Source organism: Hippocampus bargibanti, linkage group LG05 (genome assembly GCF_051943395.1).
Source record: "Hippocampus bargibanti isolate YZ-2025 linkage group LG05, ASM5194339v1, whole genome shotgun sequence".
NCBI classification, from domain to species: domain Eukaryota; kingdom Metazoa; phylum Chordata; class Actinopteri; order Syngnathiformes; family Syngnathidae; genus Hippocampus; species Hippocampus bargibanti.
In genome coordinates, this window is record NC_142738.1 from 7,032,880 (window position 1) to 7,054,419 (window position 21,540).

A 21,540-nucleotide genomic window follows, 5' to 3' on the forward strand; every position below is an offset into this window, starting at 1 on the left:
GTCACATGACACGTCGACGCGGAAGTAAAACGGCCGTTGTTTTGCTTGTGCTGTTCGCCTCTTGTTTTTCCCCCACACACGAATGTGTTAGCAATCACACAAAATCAATGGTCAGGTAAGGATTTTGTTTTTCATATGGTGCAATTTTGTAGTTGTTCTTGCAATGTGATATTTATGGCGTCTCGTCACGATAATGTAAAAAAGGAGTATAATATGAATTGTATCTTGCTTTTTAATTCGTTCAGTATGAGTGTGCGTTGCCCGTTTAAGCGACCAATGATGAATTTAAATGGTTGCGCATATCGAAATACTCTTACGGGATCATGTGTTGTTGCTGCTCGTCATGTGAGAGTCAGTTGAGTGCGAATGCGAATGAAGCGAGATGATGAACTCAATGTGCATTTCCGTTAAGACTCACACAGTCATACATTGGCTTACGAACTTAATTGGTTCACAGACAGAGTGTGGAAGGCGAAAAGTGTGTATGCCAAAAATTAATGTCCCATAGGAAACCATTAAAATGAGAATAATCCGTTCCCAGGTCTCCATAAAACAATTTTCTGCTTTCTCATTTTTTAAGCCTAAAAACTACATAAAATAGACCTTATTTTATGTATAATAAACGTGCTATGGTATTATAATTAAAGAAATTAACTGTACTTTATAATAAAGTAATTTTATTTACCTTTGTGATGGTCGTTGATGGCTTGATGGAATGGATAGCTTTTTGCATAAAGTGTCTCAAGGAGGTTGTACATCTTGGAAGTTGTGATATTGCAACAGCAACAGATGCAAGCAGAGACACTCGAAACATCATTAATAGCTGGTTCCATTGCTTGTTTTTCATTTGAAATTGAACTGGTGGCTAGTGCGGGTTATTTGTGGAACCTGATTGATGGAAATTTTAACCTTGCAGTCTACACTCTGCCTTTGAACTATCAAAATTTCACTGTTTTCTATCCATTTAGTCACTCTCTCTCTTTCTCTGTCGTCTGCCTGTCTGTTTAATGTTTAAACCACCTTCCCTCACTGCTGCGTTCTTGACCAATCACGTGGCTTTAACCGAAGACTGGGGGCGGGGAATATCGTCTGCCATTTTTTTGTTAGAAGAACGGGCTCGTTCGTGAACGACACATCACTCATTGAGGCAGCTCTGTGTATGAAAAAAGTTTGTATGCCAAGGTAAAATTTTCATAAATTTAACATTCGTAAACCGAAATGTTCAGAAGCCAAGGGGTTCGTAAACCGAGGTATCACTGTACAAGAAAAGGGGAAAGTGGTACACATGCATGCAATCATTTTTGTCCCTTGCGGGCATACATGTGTGTTGGGTCACTTTACTGTCATCACCAGGTGACACGAAGATGATGTGACCCATGTTGACCGCACCTTTGCTTTGTATTACCCTCTGTAATGCAGAATGACCCAGAAACTCTGCTTGGAGGGTCAGGTGTACTCAGTGCCTCTCATCCAGCCAGACTTGAGGAGAGAGGAGGCTGTTCACCAGATAGCAGATGCATTGTTTCTCCTGGAGACCATCTCAACTGATATCTTTCGGAGGTAAGCGCCATGCAATTTCACATGCAAATCTCAGCATTGAAGTTTCAGGAACTCTTTTTCTAAAAGGAATTGAGATTTGTTTTGGGCTTTTTGTGTTGCTTGTAGAGTGTCCGAAAGTGTAGAGAAAAATCGGCGCCACTTGCAGAGTGTCAACGACCGAATCCGACTGGTTCAGGCTCGTGTTGACCGCATCAAAGGCAGTAAAAAAGCCACCAAGGTAAAGTAGAAACAAATGGGAATGTAATTACAGTGATACCTTGGCTTATGAATTTAATTGGTTCCCAGACCGAGTGTGTGAGTGTATATCCCAAAAAATAATTTCCCATAGGAAACCATTAAAATGAGAATAATCTGTTCCCAGGTCCCCATAAAACATAATTTTCTACTTTCGAATTTTCTAAGCCTTAAAACTACACAAAATATACCTTATTTTATATATAATAAATGTGATATGGTATTATAATTAAAGAAATAAACTGTACCGTACAATAAAGGTGTTTTATTTACCTTTGTGATGGTCGTTGATGGCTTGATGGAATGGAGTGGCCGGTTTCCTCGGCATTAAACACTTGATGAGGAACGTAGCCTTCTTCTTTCACCATCTTGAGGAATGATCCCTTGGAGGTGCTTTCTCTGTGATAATTTTACCTTTTTCCTCATCAACTGTTTAGCTGGGTTGATAGCTTTTTGCATCAAGTGTACAGATGGCTTGTGCGGGTTATTTGTGGAGCCTGATTGGATATTTTAACCTTCCAGTCTACACTATCAAAGTTGAAACTATCAAAGTTTTCTATCCATTTTCTCACCATTTCCCTGTTTTTTTTTTTCACTTTTTTTTTGTTTTTTTTGTTTCAAGCTCTGTCGTCTCCCTTTCGTGTGTGTTTTCTCACTGTCTCTCTGTCGTGTGCCTGTCTCTTTAATGTTTAACCTTCCCCTCACTGCAGCCTTCTTGACCAATCACGTGGCTTTAACAGAAGATGCCATTTTCTTTTTTGGAGAATGGCTTCACTCTCTCTCTGTCTGTAACCCCCACCCCCTCTCTGCTGCGTTCTTGACCAATCACGTGGCTTTAACCGAAGACTGGGAAATAGAGGACAAAACAGTCGGCCACCATTTTCTTGTTAAGAGAACGGGCTCATTCGCCAATGAAACATCACTCATTGTGGCAGATCCGTGTGTATCCCGAAAAATAGTTCGTATGCCAAGGTAAAATTTTCATAAACGTAACGTTCGTAAACTGAAAAGTTCGTAAGCCAAGGGGTTTGTAAACCGAGGTATCACTGTATTTTTAGTTGGGAAGATGTGATTGTAAAGCGGACTTTTTCCACTGGCTTTAGAAGTAAAACATCCAATGCGGTATTATTGAAATTGGCTCGACCTTTGGTTAATAATAATGAATTTTTCAATGGATATGATGCATGTAGGAAAATAAGCGCCACTTTTTTTCACATTCTGGCCAAGTGTGCCACAAGAAACCACTATCCTCATCACATCCCTGGTTGTCACAGAAACAACAAAAATAGACACGGAGGAAATTTTTCGGGGAGTTGAGGAAAACGCCTTAAATGTCTCATTTCAAAACGTCTCTCTTTCTAGGTTTTTTCTAGTGCCAAGTACCCGGCCCCAGACCGACTCCAGGACTATTTGTCAATCTTCACTGGAGCTTGTGACCCCTCATCGCAAGCCCGCCCTCGACAAAGAATACAAAACAAACTTCGGCCCTTCGATGAGAACACTTTACAGGTCCATATTTCCCTCAAATGTGACAATGACTGACTCTGTGACGAATTATATTAGATTACGATGTGACACAGCCGTTAATTTACAAAATTCAAGCGCGGCAATGAGTTTTATCTGCCCATGATTTGGAAACTAAGCTTGGTGAGGCTGTCTTTTTCAAGCGAGAGATGGACTATGGATGATAATAATAATAATAATAATAATAATAATAATACAGTAAAGTCTCGTTATATCGATATCGGATATATCGATAGTCCTGGTTATATCGATATTTTTTCGGACTCCCTTGAATATCGATATAACGAGACTTTACTGTAATACATTTCATTTGTAAGCGCCTTTCAAAACTATAGGTCACTTTACAGTCACAGGATAGGTTTTTTCTGTGGGTGAGCAGAGGCAGCAGGTTTTTCTGTGGGTGAGCAGCGACAGCCACACGTGCTGGCGTTCACTCAACCTGGAAGTAACTCATAGATATAAAGCGAGCTATCGAACAAATAGCTAGCTCGCCAGATAGCTAGCCGCAGCCACATGCGCCAGTGTTCAATCAACCCGGAAGTAACTCAAATAGATATAAAGCTAGCTCGCGAATAGATAGCTCGATAGATAGCCCACTAGATAATTGCTAGCTCAATAGGTAGCGGCAGCCATACGCGCCAGCGTTCAATCAACCCGGAAGTAACTCAAATGGCTCGAAAGCTAGCTAGCTAATAATAATAATAATACATTACATTTTAAGCGACTTTCAAAACTCTCAAGAAACAAGAGAGAGAGCTACACAGAAAATGCAATTTTAAATAGGTGGGTTTTGAGATATATGATGATGGTTTTTGAATAGATAGCTAGCTTGATAGCTAGCGGCTGCCACACGCGCCAGTGTTCACTCAACCAGGAAGTAACTCAAATAGATAGAAAGCTATCTAGCTAATAGATAGCTATCTAATAAATAATAATAATAATAATAATAGTAATAGCTAGCTAATAGATCGCTAGCTAGCTAGGCAGATAACGTAACAAAACTAAAATATTGTAAGTAACCTCATCTCATATTTGTCTCCCTGGCAGGAAAAGCTGGTCTACTTACCTGTGTGTGGCGGCAACAAGAAGAAGTCAGAGGATGAGACGGAAGAAGGGCTGGGCAGCCTGCCGCGCAACATCTCCTCTGTCAGCTCGTTGTTGCTTTTCAACACCACCGAAAACCTGTGAGCGCACACACACATGCAGAGTTGTCAGTACTGTAAATACTCAAGAAAAGTACAGCGAGATGAAAAATCTTATTTCAGTACGTCTGTGTAAGCTCTCAGTCGTACAGGAGTGGTCCATCGATGAAAAGGTTTCTTCAGCCGGCATCTGTACTTCTTTGAAGGTGTCGGACGTTTCGCTTCGCTTATTTCAGTACAATGACAAAATATTTTTACAGACGCTCCCCGACTTGGGAACATTCAAGTTACGAACAATGGTCGATATGAACATTTTTTTGATGTAACATGTGTAGTATTCTCTCCAGTTTTACATGTACATATCTTTATCGAGTGTATATTTGATTAACTGTTTATTTTTCAGTACAAATCAATACAGGTGACTTATACAAGCCCGTTATATAAACCTCAACCATACTTATATAAGCATTAAACATTCATTCCATACAAAATACAGTGATACCTCAGTTTACGAACTCATTGGCTTACAAACGTTAAATTTATGAAAATTTTACCTTGGCATAGAAACTATTTTTCGGGATACACACGGAGCTCGTTCGCGAACGAGCCCGTTCTCCTAAAAGAAAATGGGAGCCGGCTTGTTTTGGTCCTCTATTCCCCGCCCCCAGTCTTCGGTTTAAGCCACGAGATTGGTCAAAAATGCAGCAGTGAGGGGAGGTGTTTTAAACATTGGACAGGCAGACGACAGAGAGTGACAAAATGGATAGAACACAGTGAAATTTGGACTTGTTTCAACTTTGATAGTTCAAAGGCAGAGTCTAGTCTGCAAGGTTAAAATTCCCATCAATCAGGTTTCACAAATAACCCGCATTAGCCATTTGTTCAATTTGAAATGAAAAGACAAGCCAGAGAACCAGCTATTAATGATGTTTCTAGTGTGTCTGCTTGCATCTGTTGCTGTTGCAATATCACAACTTCCAAGCTGTACAACCCAGAGCTCCTTGAGACACTTTATGCAAAAAGCTATCCATTCCATCAAGCCATCAACGACCATCACAAAGGTAAATAAAATGACTTTATTATACAGTACAGTTTATTTCTTTAATTAAAATACCATAGCACATTTATTATACATAAAATAAGGTATATTTTGTGTAGATTTAAGGCTTATAAAACTATAAAGTAGAAAATTATGTTTTATGGGGACCTGGGAACGGATTATTCTCATTTTAATGGTTTCTTATGGGAAATTATTTTTGGGATACACACTTTTCACCTTACACACTCTGTCTGTGAACCAATTAAGTTTGTAAGCCAAGGTATCACTGTATAGCACTGAAGCCACTTACGAACAAATTCACCTTACGACCGACCGCTCGGAACGTATCTCGTTCGTAAGGTGGGGAGTGTCTGTACTTAGTTACTTTGCAGCAATACAAAAGACTGTATTGTATCCCTCCCTCCTTTTCATTTTGTGTTAAAGCTACAAGAGGTATGTCTACCTCGATCCTCTGGCGGGAGCTGTGATCAAGACGCATACGACCATTGAGACAGAAAAAGAGGAGAAACCTTTTGATGCTCCATTGTCCATTACAAAGAGAGAGCAGCTTGAGAGACTGGTAATGGCTCTTTTCCCGGACTTAAATCTTTTACCTCATGCATTTTTTTTAATCTCTGAGTCTCAAAATTTTCGTCTGTCATATAAAAAAAAACTTACACTGGAGGTAAAAGCGCCCAGTTCAAATTCAATACAAAGCAGATCCATGTTTTTATTAATGGCTGATTTTCATGAGCATTTCTTGTGACGCATATAAAATATCTAACATAAACAAACTCCGCATGCCTACTTGAACTCATTCGCTGCCATTCCCGAATTTGTTCGGGTTTTGGGGTTTACTTGCGGGGGGTGTCGATAAAGCGTACGAAAAAAGTTCGTATGCCAAGGTAAAATTTTCATAAATGTAACGTTCGGAAACCGAAAAGTTCGTAAGCCAAGGGGTTCATAAACCGAGGTATCACTGTAGTCCTAAAACTCAATATTCTGTGGGTTATGTAATTTGAGTGAAAATCACAAAAACCCTGGCACTGGAGTGGACACATTTTGGCACGTCTGGCAGTGAATGAGTTAATCCTACAAATAGTCAATGAAACATACCATAAAAAAATCAACTTTCCCCGTTGATATAGAATTGACATGAACGGTAGATGCCATTTTTCCTTGTAACCTGGCCAATTCGGGTCAAAAATCTTACCGTCATCGTGTCACTTCAATCTTGTAGTCGGATAAATAAATCCAGGATGATATTTCAAAGCCATGCTTTGAAGATGGCCGCCGCTGTTTTGACAGACGGCAGAGAACTACTTCTACGTGCCAGATTTGGGTCAGGTGCCAGAGATCGACGTTCCGTCATACCTGCCAGACCTGCCAGGTATCGCCGACGACTTGTCTTACAGCGCCGACCTGGGTCCCGGTTTCGCCCCGTCGGGACCGACGCACATCATTCCTGAGCTTCCGGCCTTCTCTGAGGATAGCGCAAGTATTGAAACAGTGGGAGAAAGTGTGAAATCAAGCCAAAGTGACCGTTGATTGACCACATTCTGTTTTAGGTGAGCTTCACCCGAGCGTTCTCCCTCCTCCGCCTCCTCCTCCTCCGCCGCCGCCACCTCCTCCTGCGCCTACCAGTGCTGCAGGTCCAGCCCCTCCGCCACCCCCTCCGCCAGTTCCTGCAGAAACCACTTCAGGCGGAGTCAAAGTTCCAAGTTCAGGTTTGCAATCATACAATAAAATACATATTGATTTATTTAGCGCTTTAACAACAGCTGAAGCTGTAGCAAAGCATAAAGCAGTCACATAGATAGTAGAAAGCACCAGGGAGTAAAACTAAGATCAAGTCTGAACCATGCTGAGTCAAACGCCAAAGAGTACAAGTGAGTTTTGTGGTGGGTTTTAAAGATGGGCAGCTACAAATGTGTTTCTCTTTGTTTGATGTTTACTTTGATGGCATAAAAGAACTCAACATCAACAATAATAATAATAATAATAATAATAATACATTACATTTTAAGCGCCTTTCACAGCTATCAAGGACACTTTACAGTCACAGACACGCATAGGTACTATAATAAATAAAATACAATCACAAATAGAACACAGTGATACCTCTGTTTACACAGCAGTGAGGGGGTGGGGGGTAAACATTAAAGAGACAGACAGACGACAGAGAAAGAGTGAGAAAACACACACACACGAAAGGGAGATGACAGAGATGGAAACAAAAAAACAAAAGTGAAATGGTGAGAAAATGGATGGAAAAAAGTGAAATTTGGACTCGTTTCAACTTTGATAGTTCAAAAGCGGAGTGTAGACCGGAAGGTTAAAATATTCCATCAATCAGGCTCCACAAACAACCCGCACAAGCCATCTGTACACTTGATGCAAAAAGCTATCAACCCAGCTCAACAGAACACAATTGACGATGAACTAGGTAAAATGATCGCGGAGAAAGCACTTCCAAGGGATCATTCCTCAAGATGGTGAAAGAAGACTACGTTCCTCATCAAGTGTTTAATGCTGATGAAACCGGCCACTCCATTCCATCAAGCCATCAACGACCATCACAAAGGCAAATAAAATGACTTTATTATACAATACATTTTATTTCTTTAATTACAATACCATAGCACATTTATTATACATAAAATAAGATATTTTGTGTAGTTTTAAGGCTTACAAAATTAGAAAGTAGAAAATTATGTGTTATGTGGACCTAGGAACGGATTATTCTCATTTTAATGGTTTCCTATGGGAAATTAATTTTTGGGATACACACTTTTCAGCTTACATTCTGTCTGGGAACCGATTAAGTTCGTAAGCCAAGGTATCACTGTATTTAGTTTTAAGAATGTGAATTTAAACAAAATGCCCCAAAAAAAGTGATTCTTTTTTTCAAGTTGAGATCAACCACCCCAAATCACGATTTTTCTTTTTTTTTTTTTTTTTTTCTCTCCCCACACCCCTTAGGCCCAGTTTCTGGGGCACCGAGCGACGTGGTCCAGCCCTCAGACAGCCGAGCGAGCCTCCTAGAGTCGATCCGTAATGCTGGTGGGATCGGCAAAGCCAAGTTGCGCAATGTCAAGGAGCGCAAAATGGAGAAGAAGAAACTGAAGGAGCAGGAACAAGGTGGGAAGGTGAAAAGGGGGAGGGGGGTTAATAATTAATAAGTGGAGGGTCGTTATTTGCTAGCTATTAGCTATCTATTCACTCGGTATTAGCTATTTATTCGCTAGCTATTTGCTATCTATTCGCTGGGTATTTGCTATCTATTCGCTAGCTATTAGCTATCTATTCGCTAGCTATTTGCTATCTATTTGCTATCTATTCGCTAGGTATTAGCTATCTATTCGCTAGCTATTTGCTATCTAGCTATCTATTGGCTATTGGCTATCTATTCGCTAGGTATTAGCTATCTATTTGCTAGGTATTAGCTATGTATTCGCTATATTAGCAAGCTATTCGCTAGGTATTAGGTATCTATTCGCTTGCTATTAGCTATGTGTTCGCTAGCTATTAGCTATCTATTCGCTAGGTATTAGCGATCTAAAAGTTTGCCAAGATAATGACCACAATGTTGCAAAGTAAAACTAAGATCAAACACCTTTTTTTAACCACATGCAAACAATTTTATTATCAAAGTCAGACAATCGCTTAACAAATGTTTATTACTTGTCATTTCTGAGCAGTCGTCGCTGGAACTAGCGGCGGTGACTTCATGTCTGATCTCTTCAACAAACTCGCCATGCGAAGGAAAGGTACACAGAAAAAAAAACGCAAGCATAACCATTATTTGGCGGAAATGAAAATGACCTTCTTTTTCTTCAGGTATTTCTGGGAAGGGCCCGGTAGGCGGGGATTCAACCGACCCCCACGCCAACACCGGAGGAGCGTTTGCGAGAATGTCAGACGTCATCCCACCGCTTCCCGCCCCCCAAACGATGACAGATGATGACGACTGGGAGGTCTGAAGAAATGGACGGTGAAGATTTAATGCACAGATAACACGGGTTGGGAATTTTTTTTGAAACCTTCCAATAAATTTTCAGCGGAAGTTAAAGGACAACCGACGTCTCCGGACAAGTTGTGTCCATAATTTGTAAAATGGCTTCAAATGACTTCTGCTGAGCGTATTTTACAAAGATTTCACCGCATGTAGCTATATTTTATGTTTTAAGACTCGCGCTGAATATTCCGGAAGTCTTACTTTTGAGTTGGTGACGAGTCTTCACCCTGCGTCACTGACAGAGCGCCCTTGACCGAAAAAAGGACACATTGTAGCAGTCCTTCCATCACGTCAATGCAATTTGCTGTACTTTGGTCTGAAAACGTCATGTAGGACCAAAAAGAAGCAGAAGAGGGCGACAAAGCTCCATGTAAGGAATTAATCAGCCTGATTAATTCCTTACACGGCTTTGTCGCCATGTTCTGCCTTTTTTGGGTGCGACATTTCCCAGCCGCAAACGAACCAGAAATTCCGAAATTTCCAAACCAAACGAAGATTTCGAAATCTTCGTTCAAACGTTTGCTTTATTGAAAAAAAGCAAACGTTTGATTTGAAAGAAAAAAAAACATTCCCCCCCCAAAAAAAAAAAAGTTGTCTGCCACCCGGGCGGAGTCATTTTGTAAGTTGTACGCCCAACGTAAAAGTTGCACGCCCCGGGCGTTATTTCAGACACTGATTCAAGCCATCCTTCAAGTTTATACATTTCTCTGTGATTCCTCTTTATTCTCAATGGAACGTTTCCAACTTTGAAAATTGAATGCAATTTTGCAACTCTATGAACAATAGCACTTGTTACAGAAAGAATGTACCAAACAAGAAGTATTATATAACATTTGACTGTAAAACGGTGTCAGTCGTGTACAAGTTTCTGAATTTCACCACCAGTAGAAATACTTGTGAGCCATCAACGGATTTCACTCACAATTTTTTTTTCTCTTCAATAAACCAATGTTTTCATTACATAACGACGCACCGTCAATGTTTAATGTAGAAAAACGAAAGCCGTGCTGCATTGTAGTCGCTTCAATAATTCAGTTGTACACGCAGAAACTAGTAATGTTCTAACAACGTTGCAGACTCACAGTGGGTAGAAAAAGTCTACACACCCTTCTTCATGTTTTTTTTTTTTTGTGAGGCTAAGATAAATCATTTAAAATCTTTTGGCTAACAACTCATGCGACCTTGTACACGTCAACCGAAAAACATGTGGAAGCTTTTACAGTGGTGAAGTAAAAATAAAGGAATTAAATCATGTGGATGAACAATGTTGTGAATTTTTTTATACCTGAGGGGCACTTACATTCAAATTCATGAGTCCGCATACACCTGCCGATATTAAAACAAGTTGACCTTTTGCTTCTTCTCCACAAAGAACTGAAAAAGAAGAACATTGGACAAGGAGAATGTGTTGATTGTAAATTGATATCGAAATACGTAGCAAGACCTTGACTTTGAAAATTATTTGATCAGTAAATGATAGAGAATAGAGAGAATAGAAGTTAGCACATTTAAAAGTTACACGCTTAGAAGGCCCACAATGGAAGCACAGAAAATCTGGGGCCAATCTGAGGTGAACAGACACGGCCTGTTAAACTGTCATCTTCATCTAGGAGATCTGGCATTGGACTAATTTACGACTTGGTAAACTCCTTCACAGGAAGAGCTCATTAGCCAGTTTTGAGTGAGTTTTCCGTGTTTTCAATCATCCTGTGTTCAGGCCTTTGTTCAGTGTCCAGCGAATATCTCTGACAGTAAGTCATGGTTCCCTATTGAAATGAAGTGAAAGGAATACTTATGTTCTCCATGTGACAGTAAAACAATTAGTGATACCTTGGCTGACGAACTTAATTGGTTCCCAAAGTGTGTAAGGGGAAAAGTGTGTATCTCAAAATTAATTTCCCATAGGAAACCATTAAAATTAGAATAATCCGTTCCCAGGTCCCCATAAAACATCGTTTTCTACTTTCGAATTTTCTAAGCCTTAAAACTACACAAAATATACCTCGTTATGTATCATAAATGTGCTGTGGTATCATATTTAAAGAAAAAAACTGAACTGTATAATAAAGTCATTTTATTTACCTATGTGATGCTCGTTGCTGGCTTGATGAAATGGAGTGGCCGGTTTCATCAGCATTAAACGCTTGATGAGGAACAGGAACGTAGGCTTCTTCTTTCACCATCTTGAGGAATGATCCCTTGTAGGTGCTTTCTCTGTGATAATTGTATCTAGTTCCTCATCAATTGTAAATGTCTCCACTGTGAGACTAATAATGGCAAATCTTATCCAATCCAATTGTGTTTAGCTGGGTTGATAGCTTTTTGCATCAGGTGTATGGATTGCTCTTGCGGGTTGTTTGATGGGATGGGATATTTAACCTTTCAGTCTACACTCTGCCTATCAAAGTTGAAACAAGTCCAAATTTGACTGTTTTCTTTCCATTTGCTCATTCTCTGTCGTCTGCCTGTCTCTTTAAGGTTTAACAGCCTCACTCTCTCTCTGTCCCTCTCTGTCTGTAACCCCGCCCCAGCCCCTCACTGCTGCATTCTTGACCAATCACGTAGCCTATAATCGAAGACTGGGGGTGGGGAACAGAGGACAAAAAAAGTCGGGTGCCTTTTTGTTGTTAGGAGAACGGGCTCGTTCGCGAACGACACATCACTCATTGTGACGCTTCGTGTGTATCCCGAAAAAACGTTCGGATGCCAAGGTAAAATTTTCATAAATTTAACATTCGGAAACCGAAAAGTTCGTAAGCCAAGGGAAGGGGTTCGTAAACCGAGGTATCACGGTATCGAGCAGGTGATGTCTTAATTACAAAAAAAAATAAAAGAATGAAAAAGATACGTTTGGGTGAGTCAATGGTCCCCATGTATCCCTGCCTGGTTCTCACCTTCCGCAAGGCAGCGAATGCCGGGCCAAAGCTTTGGTGCGTGCTGGTGCGACTCCGGATCCACGCAGGAAGTTTTGCGAGGGTGGCGGGACGGGAGTAGCGTCGGTCGCACAGCACAATGGAAGAGTAGTCACCACGGTGACGGATAGCTCTGCCTTTTCAGATGAGGAATGAAAAATTCTTGTTGAGTTGAATGACTGGTGGAGACATCAAAGGATTTAGCATACCTATTGATTGATTGACAGCCTTCATGCAGAGATTTTCGATGAGTGCTTGGCCTGGGCTTTTCCCTCCGTTGTGATTCTGGAATATTCCAAGTTTTAAAAGGAGACATACATGTTTGTCCCAATTCCAAAAGACATTCTGAGGCGCCTTTTTAAAAAGAAAAGAAAAATAGATGTTCAAAAAAAAACATGGAAAAGTAAGCAGGATGGGGTCTGACCAGGTGTTTGTCCAGGTATGACATCTTTTCCTGTAGTTCCGGTGATTTGATATTAGGATAAGGCATTCCCACCATCACCACACATCTGGAAGTGAGAAGTACTGTACATTACGCAAGCAACATCAACATTGGGCTGAACGACATGGCTTCAACAAAATCTCAATCTGCTTTAAGATTTTAACAAAGTTAGCTGGCATATAAATATCCATAAATATCCATCTTTATGATATATATATATATATATATATACACACAGTAAAGTCTCGTTATATCGATATCGGATATATCGATAGTCCCGGTTATATCGATACTATTTCTATGCACGCACAGAGAAAATTACATGCAAACAGGGTCGGATATATCGATAGTCCCGGTTATATCGATATTTTTTCGGACTCCCTTGAATATCGATATAACGAGACTTTACTGTATATATATATATATATATATATATATATATATATATATATATATATATATATACACACACACACACACACACACACACAGTAAAGTCTCGTTATATCGACATTCTCGGGAGTCGGAAAAAATATCGATATAACCGGACTATCGATATATCCGATCCTGCGGGCATGTAATTTTCTCCTTGAATTCATAGAAATAGTATTGTAATAAGCAGTACTATCGATATAACCGCTATCGATATAACAAGACTTTACTGTGTGTGTGTGTGTGTGTGTGTGTGTGTGTGTGTGTGTATATATATATATATATATATATATATATATATATATATATATATATACAGTATCTAAAAATTAGGAATAAACTAGCTGGCTATCTAGCTAGCTATCTATTAGCTATCTAGCTAGCTGGCTATTTGAAATGCGCTTATAAATGAAATGTATTGTGATGATTATGAATATTATGATTACGAATATTATGATTATCATGATTATCTCCATCTATGGCCAAAAAGTGTCCTCCCCACAGCACATACCTGCCGAGGTCATCAGAGAAATTGATGCCCTCGCTCATCTTTCCGCCCACCACAGAGAACAGCAGTGCACCAGTTTGGCTGCCACCTCCTTCCTGAGTGCACCTCTGTTGAGAGAAATGTCATTTACGGACATATTGTACAGTGATACTAGTTTAACTTGTTCAGTGACTATGTTTGTCAACTCAAATCATTTGACCGCTTTGAAATGATTTGAAGTAATGTCAGAGATGTTCGGTCGGACACTGTGAACAAAGGCTCGACAACAGGAAGATTGTCTTTTTACTGCCAGCAGGGTACGCAGCCATTCATGAGCGACGCCCAACTTCTGCAACCCTCTGCCAAGCTATTTGGTGAGAGTATATGCAAATTTAAGTGATACATTAGTAAAATTTGATTTTGAATACCATGGCCCTGGACGTTTCAAGCACCAACAACTATAAAACAACAGAACGTAGACATTTTAAATAGTTGTCCTTTCCGTGAACTGGTAGATTTGTAACCTGGCGAATGATCTCTTCCAGTGAAAGAGTTTACCAATTCGCAAATTAGTCCAAGGCCAGATCTCCAACATGAACATGACAGTTTAACAGGCTGTGTCTGTTCACCTCAGATTGACCCTAGATTTTCTGTGTTTCCATTGTGGGCCTTCTAAGGATGAAACTTTTAAATATGATAATTACTATTCTGTCTATTCTCTATCAAATCCACAACGCCTATTCCGAATTGAGGGATTCTCCAGGGGTCAATCCTGGGACCCCTATTGATCAGTCTGTATGGGCTTACATTAGACCAGACAGTACGCAGCTATACATTGCCCTATCCCTTCTACAAAAATTCAAGATGATGTTATTCAATTGACATTTTTAGGTGCTTTTTCTGGAGTTTCACGTTCTTTGGAACTATGATTTAAAAAAAAAATAGTCACAACAGCTGCATAAAAATCAATTGAACCTGTACTTCCACTGCTAAACTACAGGAACTAAAAGTGGCTCAATGGTTTAAAATTTGCTACCCCCATAGAGCGGTAAAATGGCTGAAGTATATTTCAAGGACAAACTTTCGCTTGAAAAAAAAAAGACTGAAAAAATGGCTGCAATACAGCTCATAACTCCATTAACTGAGAGCCACAGTACATATTCAGACTGTTCTTGTATACCTGGATACAACGTGAGAACTCGCCCAGCACTTGCTCCACCTGGTTGGCCTTCTTGGGCTCCTGGAATATCTGAAGAAATCAAACTTGGCTTTAGGATGGGAAGTTTAGAAGCGAGTTGAACCGGATGGACAACACAAACACAATATCTCTTGATGGAATGTATAAATGTGAAAAATGTTGAACAAGACAACACCTTTTAACTCATTCACTGCCAGACGATGTGCAAAAATGTCTCCACTCCAATTCCAGGATTTTTGTCATTTTCACTCAAATTCCAGGACCCACAGAATATTGGTTTTTAGGACTACATAAGCATTCAGTGCAGCGTAAGAAACCTTAGATTCTCATCTTTCATCAGAAAAAAAGAGTTAATTCCTAAATTATATGGTCTGGAGTTATATGAGCTTGAAATGAGGGCAGCTGTCCAAAATACAATGCAATACATACAGTAAAGTCTTGTTATATTAATATTGGTTATATCGATAGTACTGCTTATTCTGATACTATTTTCATTTCCCGGCAAATTTCTAGTCTTTTATGATATAATTAGTTCTGGTTAGTACGATCCCTTGTTATTACGATAATCCGGTTAATACAATGCCCTTTTCGTCCCCCGCCAGCCAATTTGGTCTGCTTATATCGATACAAAAGCAGCTTCAAGCTGAATCGATATTTGCTTGAGGATTTCAATACAGTACCACCATTAGCGAAATCTGTATCTGTAACACCGTTGGTCACGTGACCAGCTTTCGTGTAGCAGAGCTCACATCTTTCATTACTGCTGCAATAGCAACTGAATCATACTGTAGTCTTCTTTTATATAGTTGTTCAACACCAATTTCAACCATGGGAAAACGTAAGAATTGTGATATCGGAACAAAGTACAAGGCAATAGTAGCTGTGGAGGAAAATCCAACAAGAATCGTGAAAGAGTTTGATGTGCCACAGAATACTTTATCAACGTAAGTAATGTAAACGTTGCAGTTTTTGTTTTCCATACATGTATTTCATTGTGTTGTATACAGATATCTTTTTATCACTTGCAAGAATCACTGTTTTTCATACTGTAGGTACATGCTGGCGCTCGTGGTTTCTCTCGTGTGTATAGAACAAAGTGAGGATTTTGCATTGGTTGCATTTTTGAAAGGAAATTAAAAAAGTGTAAAGACGTTTTTATTTAATGCACAAGTTTATTTTTCACTTCACCACAGTACAAAAGCATGCTAGATACGCAATCCATGAAATTGAAAGGAGAAAATGACATGCCATATCAAAGATCCCCCATTTATTGCCCACTTTCAATGCAATTCGGTGCAGAATCGGATATATCGATAGTCCGGTTGTATAGATATTTTTTCCGTCTCCCAAGAATATCGCTATAATGACACTTTACTGTACATATTGGTTTATATAGCGCTTTAGCGCTAACATGGAAAAAAGGGAAATGCCGCCCCCTTGTGGAAGGGAAAAAAACATTGCCAGAGGTCTGGCCAACGCTTTATCATCACCCTTGCAAGAAAAACCAAAACTCGAACAAATTCGGGAATGGCGTTCTACGTCATATTTTCAATTCCCAAATAAATTTGGGAATGGCGGTGAATGAGTTAATGGAGGGCAGCTTGGCTCTTGAACAAAGCCTACCTTCTTCTTGTTGGCAAGTCGGGCAAGAACGCCAGCAGAATCCCAGTGGGCCACAACGCGCCTCGAGTACTCGTATGAGGGAAAAAAACACACCACACCACCTGGCACCACGTTGCAGATGTTTGATAGGATGCGACCCGTCTCGTCCATCTGTCATTCAGTACAACATGTTTCATAACAATTACACACAACAATAACAACGACAATAATAATAATAATAATAATAATTTCATTTATAAGCACCTTTCAAAACTCTCAAGGACATTTTACAGTCATGTATTTTTTTGTGCGGGTGAGCAGCGGCAGCCATTCGCGCCAGCGACTCATTCATTGCCAGACGCGCAAAAATATGTCCACACCTATGCCAGGGTTTTTGTCATTGTCACTCGAATTCCAGGACCCACAGAATATTGAGTTTTTGACTACATAAACATTCAATGCAGCGTAAGAAACTTTAGACTTTTTTCCATGAGAAAAAAATGAAATTGGAATAAAGTGCCAACATGGAAAAATGGGAAATGTTGCCCCCTTGTGGAAACATTGCCAGAGGTGTTGGCCAGCGCTTTACGGCACCCAAACAAGAAAAAAAACAAAACCCAAACAAATTCAAAAATGGCAGTCTACGTCATATTATCAATTCACGAATAAATTCGTGAATGGCAGTAAATGAGTTAAAGATCAGGGCCAAGTGCCCTAATTCCTAATTCATGTTTGAATGTGATTATTTCTTCTATTTCATGTACATTTCAATGGACATATGTCCCACATCCAATACATAGTGGATTTTAATCGCTTCGAAGACTTCTGATCCCAATCTGAAGCTATCCAATTCCATTTTCTTTCCTTCTTTTAACATGACACACAATTCTGCCCATTGAGAGGGACAAAAAAATGTATTGTGTGTGCATGTTTGAGTGTTACCATGCCAGGAGAGTCTCTGTTTTGGTATGTGAAATCTAACTCCTGACCGGACGGACCGTTACACAAGACAATGGGAAGGAGGTTCTCAGGTGGAATGACATGGCCTGCAAAGACAAAAGAAAGACACAATGCAGTTCCCGCTGACCTTCTCTGTACTTCTGCTATCCGAATCATAAAAATCGAACGGGATGAGTCAAATGTTTATTGCCCTGTATTAGTTCACCTCTCAAACAAGGGCTCAATATTGAGCGATGTTGCCCTCGAAGCTCTTAAAAAGTATTGATTTCATGCTCGTGAGGACAAAGGAGAATCCCTCTGCATACTAAACGTGCTTTTACTGTCCTTGGCTACAAAACCTGAAATAACGGCAAGGCTGTTACGGATATTTGGCAGAGTGACCGTGAGGCCAAATGGGGTCCCACTTACCACAGGAAAACTCAGTGATGCGCTCTTCTGGCACTCCGGCGGAAAATAGTAGCTCTTGTTTGAAGTCTGACACCTGGACAGAGCAGCGTTCAGTATCAGGGGATTTCAGATTTTTATCAGTACATACACTTCCCAACTTACAAACAAGATACGTTCCGAACGGTTGTTCGTAAGGTGAATTTGTTTGCAAGTTGCTTCAGTGCTATATTTTGTATGGAATTTATGTTTAAGGCTTACATAAGTATGTTTAAAGGACAACCAACGTCTCCGGACAAGTTGTGTCCATAATTTGTAAAATGGCTTCAAATGACTTCTACTGAGCGTATTTTAATAAGATTCCACCACATATAGCTATATTTTACGTTTTAAGACTCACGCTGAATATTGCGGAAGTCTTGTTTTTGAGTTGGTGACGAGTCCGTACGGGACGTCACAAAAGGAACGCCCCTGACCGAAAAAAGACGCATTGTAGCGGTCCTTCCATCACGTCAATGTATTTTGCTGTACTTGTTTGGTCTGGGTACCTCGTGTTGCACCCAAAAGCCGCCAGAAGAGGGCGTCCAAGCTCCATATAAGGAATTTATCAGCCTGTGGAAATGGAGGTGGCCACAGGAGGTCGCCATTTTGTGCCTCTTTTTTTGGGTTAGACAGTTCCCCCCAATGTTGCCTCAAAATGGCATGAAATAAATTCTTTAATCGATTGCAAACATGTATGCTTTCTTCTTCAGAACTATTTGAATCATATTCATAACTGGATGTGTTACAAGAAAGCATACTCTCCGAATCTGAAGCCATTGTTTTGATTCTTCAGCAATGCAAGACGTCTTGGCGTGACGTCACGAACTGGGGGCAGGACTTTCTGAAAATGCCCAATTCGCAGCTCAATTTTTTTGCAGATTTTGGACACATTAAGTCATTTTTATTGGTGTTTTGCATTTGAATAAAAATATCATACTGCGTTTTTTGGGTATTTTAGATGCTATAAAACGTTTTTCTGATGTCAGTTAAAAAACAAAAAAGTAACGTTGGTTGTCCTTTAAGGGTTTTATAAAAGTAACTTGTATTTGTTTGTACTGAAAAATAAACATTTAATAAAATATATGCTCTATAAAGATACATGTATGTACATGTACAACTGAAGAAAACACGACATGTTATGTTAAATAATATTTCCAGAGGCCATGGCCAGCGCTTTATCGGCACCCAAACAAGAAAAAACAAAACCTGAACAAATTCAGGAATGTCGCAATATGTCATATTTTCAGTTCCCAAATAAATGTGCGAATGGCAGTGAGTGAGAGCTGATATGCTGCCTGCCTTGAATTTTTTGACTTTTTTTGCCTATTGCTCAATATGAACTCACAGGCTGCATGGTTCCTCCCGCGATGATAACAGCCCTGCACTCAGTCAACACCTGGGCAAAGTGGACGGCTGGGTTCAAGAGAAGGAACTTGACGCTGCTTTCTGACAGATTTCCTGCACATTTGCATATTTGACTTTACGAATGGTGCTGTTACTGACGTTGTTTCTAGTGCTGTGAGTTTAAGACACTACCTTGTCTGTGTATGACCACCCGGCCGTCAGTGTTGCTGTTGGTGAGAGCCATGAAGAAGCTCTCGACTTGCATCATGGGGGAAGCAGCCAGTGTCTCTAAGGACCCCTGTTGGTCATTTGGCGGAGCTGCAGGCAAGAGGAGTTGAACGACAAACTTGAAAAGGGAAGTTTCATTCATCAGTTTTCTGTAATGCATGTCATTATTATGTAATGCAAATCAAGTGGAGTCTTATCTTTGCAATTTTCCACCATCAGCCCCATTTTGACCCTTAATTTAACATTATTGCAATCATATTAGTGGTCGAACTGCATTAATAATAATTAATTTAATTTATAAGCCCCTTTCAAAACTCTCAAGGACACTTTCCAGTACAAACACAGCATGTTTAAATATGATCCTGGATACAGACGATCCCCAAATTATGAACGAGATACATTCGTAAGGTGAATTTGTTCGTAAGTTGCTTCAGTGCTATATTTTGTATAGAATGTATGTTTTAGGACACAGGTGTCAAAGTCAAGGCCCGCGGGCCAAATCCGACCCACCACACCATTTTTTTCGGCCCGCGAAAGCAAATCAAACTTGTTAAATTCCATGATGATTGCTAAAATCTGAGTCAAAATTTCATATTTTTGGATGTCAACCACAATAAAAGTCATTATTCTTGGCTTCAGATTTGAAAACGAGTTATTAATTAATTTAATTTTCTGTGTGCTCTATATGTAATATTTGAAGGGATTTAAACATTCTAATGGGTTCCGCAAATTCATAACGGCCCTCGAGAGGAAACTATAACTACAATGTGGCCCGCGGCAAAAAATGACTTTGACACCCCTGTTTTAGGATTATAGAAGTATGTTTAAGGCTTATATAAGTAGCATGTATTGGTTTGTACTGAAAAATAAACATTTAATAAAATATATCCTCAATAAAGATATGTACATGTACTGGAGAGAATACGGAACTGTCACGGGTTGGAATTGAAGCAGATTTATGTGGAACAGGAGATGTGAGACAATCTCTTTTTGTCAATGGATGCTACAGCTGCGTGTTTGCTTTCAACATTTAGCTTGTAGTCGACGTGTACATTCCACCATGATGTCCCTGATCCACTGGTGAAGAGACACTTTGATCCTCTCCTCTTTCATCTGGAACTGCTTTATGTAACAAAGAGGGTACAGAAAGTGCTTAAGAATGAATGTCTCTCTGTGTCTTTGTGTTGTCATGTTATTTTATTTTTTTTTTTTTTTGTTCTTTTGACTTCAAGACGGCGCCGCGAGAGTGGCTGCCTTTCCAGCAGCTCCTGTGTTTTGCTTTTCTACTTTTATTTCTTTCATAACTTTGCTGCTGTGAAATATAAATTTCTCCACTGTGAGACTAATAAAGGCAAATCCAATCCAATACATTTGTTGCGACAGAAATGTTCGTATGTACCGTTGTTCGTAACTTGAATGTTCGTAAGTAGGTGAGCATCTGTATTTCGGATTTTAAAAAACTGGAAAAACCAATTCATGTGGAAAGGATGACTTAGCATGACAGAAAATGGGTGGGTCCACACAAATAAGCGACTACTTATGTTCCTACAAAAATGTTCGGATGTACCGTTGTTCATAACTATGAATGTTCGTAAGTAGGGGAGCGTCTGTAGTTTTACAACAAGAGAGGGTGTTCAAACAATATTACATCCTTCTATTCGACAAGCATCTGATGTCCGACCTGGTGCCGCGCTTTGGTTGCCGTGCAAGGACTGAAGGTAGCGGTTCAAGCCCCCAGTGCGCCGGTTCTCTTTATTAGAGCCAACGGGAGTGTGCGGAGTCACACCCGAACCCACATATTTCTCCGCGAAACCACCTAGCTGTGGAAAAAACAAAGGGGAGACCATATCAGTGGGGTTTTTTACGCAATTGCAATACATAAACTCCATTCTGTCTTACTTTTCTGCTGATCATGCTCTTCTCAAAATATCTGTGCAGCTAACGAAACAGAGACATGTTTTAGGTTATATCAGTGTTTGAAATAACGTCAGC

General features: G+C 39.9%; 2 protein-coding genes across 2 annotated transcripts in view; one reads left to right on the forward strand and one right to left on the reverse strand.

The window, feature by feature from the left end:
- On the forward strand, window positions 1-10,771 carry washc1 (WASH complex subunit 1). Its single transcript, XM_088996014.1, has 11 exons — window positions 1-115; window positions 1,420-1,560; window positions 1,666-1,777; window positions 3,157-3,303; window positions 4,366-4,502; window positions 5,944-6,079; window positions 6,808-6,997; window positions 7,068-7,226; window positions 8,482-8,640; window positions 9,201-9,269; window positions 9,340-10,771. Exons 1-11 carry the CDS (start codon window positions 6-8, stop codon window positions 9,480-9,482), a joined length of 1,503 nt encoding a protein of 500 aa, XP_088852140.1. The 5' UTR covers window positions 1-5; the 3' UTR covers window positions 9,483-10,771.
- ddx11 (DEAD/H-box helicase 11) overlaps window positions 10,755-21,540 on the reverse strand; it is a 22,636-nt gene continuing 11,850 nt past the window's right edge. Inside the window, exons 16-28 of the mRNA XM_088996013.1 lie at window positions 21,448-21,486; window positions 21,230-21,368; window positions 19,513-19,638; window positions 19,322-19,434; window positions 17,959-18,031; window positions 17,533-17,636; window positions 16,612-16,761; window positions 14,971-15,039; window positions 13,815-13,918; window positions 12,854-12,938; window positions 12,639-12,714; window positions 12,412-12,566; window positions 10,755-10,891 (exon numbers count right to left, since the gene is read on the reverse strand). Of these exons, the coding sequence (XP_088852139.1) occupies window positions 10,853-10,891; window positions 12,412-12,566; window positions 12,639-12,714; window positions 12,854-12,938; window positions 13,815-13,918; window positions 14,971-15,039; window positions 16,612-16,761; window positions 17,533-17,636; window positions 17,959-18,031; window positions 19,322-19,434; window positions 19,513-19,638; window positions 21,230-21,368; window positions 21,448-21,486 (1,272 nt within the window). The 3' untranslated portion in view covers window positions 10,755-10,852. The remainder of the gene's footprint in view (window positions 10,892-12,411; window positions 12,567-12,638; window positions 12,715-12,853; window positions 12,939-13,814; window positions 13,919-14,970; window positions 15,040-16,611; window positions 16,762-17,532; window positions 17,637-17,958; window positions 18,032-19,321; window positions 19,435-19,512; window positions 19,639-21,229; window positions 21,369-21,447; window positions 21,487-21,540) is intronic.

Bases quoted from the DNA above. Each gene is read 5' to 3' on its own strand.
- washc1 (XM_088996014.1), top strand. From the start codon at position 6: ATGACACGTCGACGCGGAAGTAAAACGGCCGTTGTTTTGCTTGTGCTG. The intron at 3,304-4,365 runs GTCCATATTTCC...TCTCCCTGGCAG, and splicing joins TCGATGAGAACACTTTACAG to GAAAAGCTGGTCTACTTACC. The intron at 8,641-9,200 runs GTGGGAAGGTGA...ATTTCTGAGCAG, and splicing joins ACTGAAGGAGCAGGAACAAG to TCGTCGCTGGAACTAGCGGC.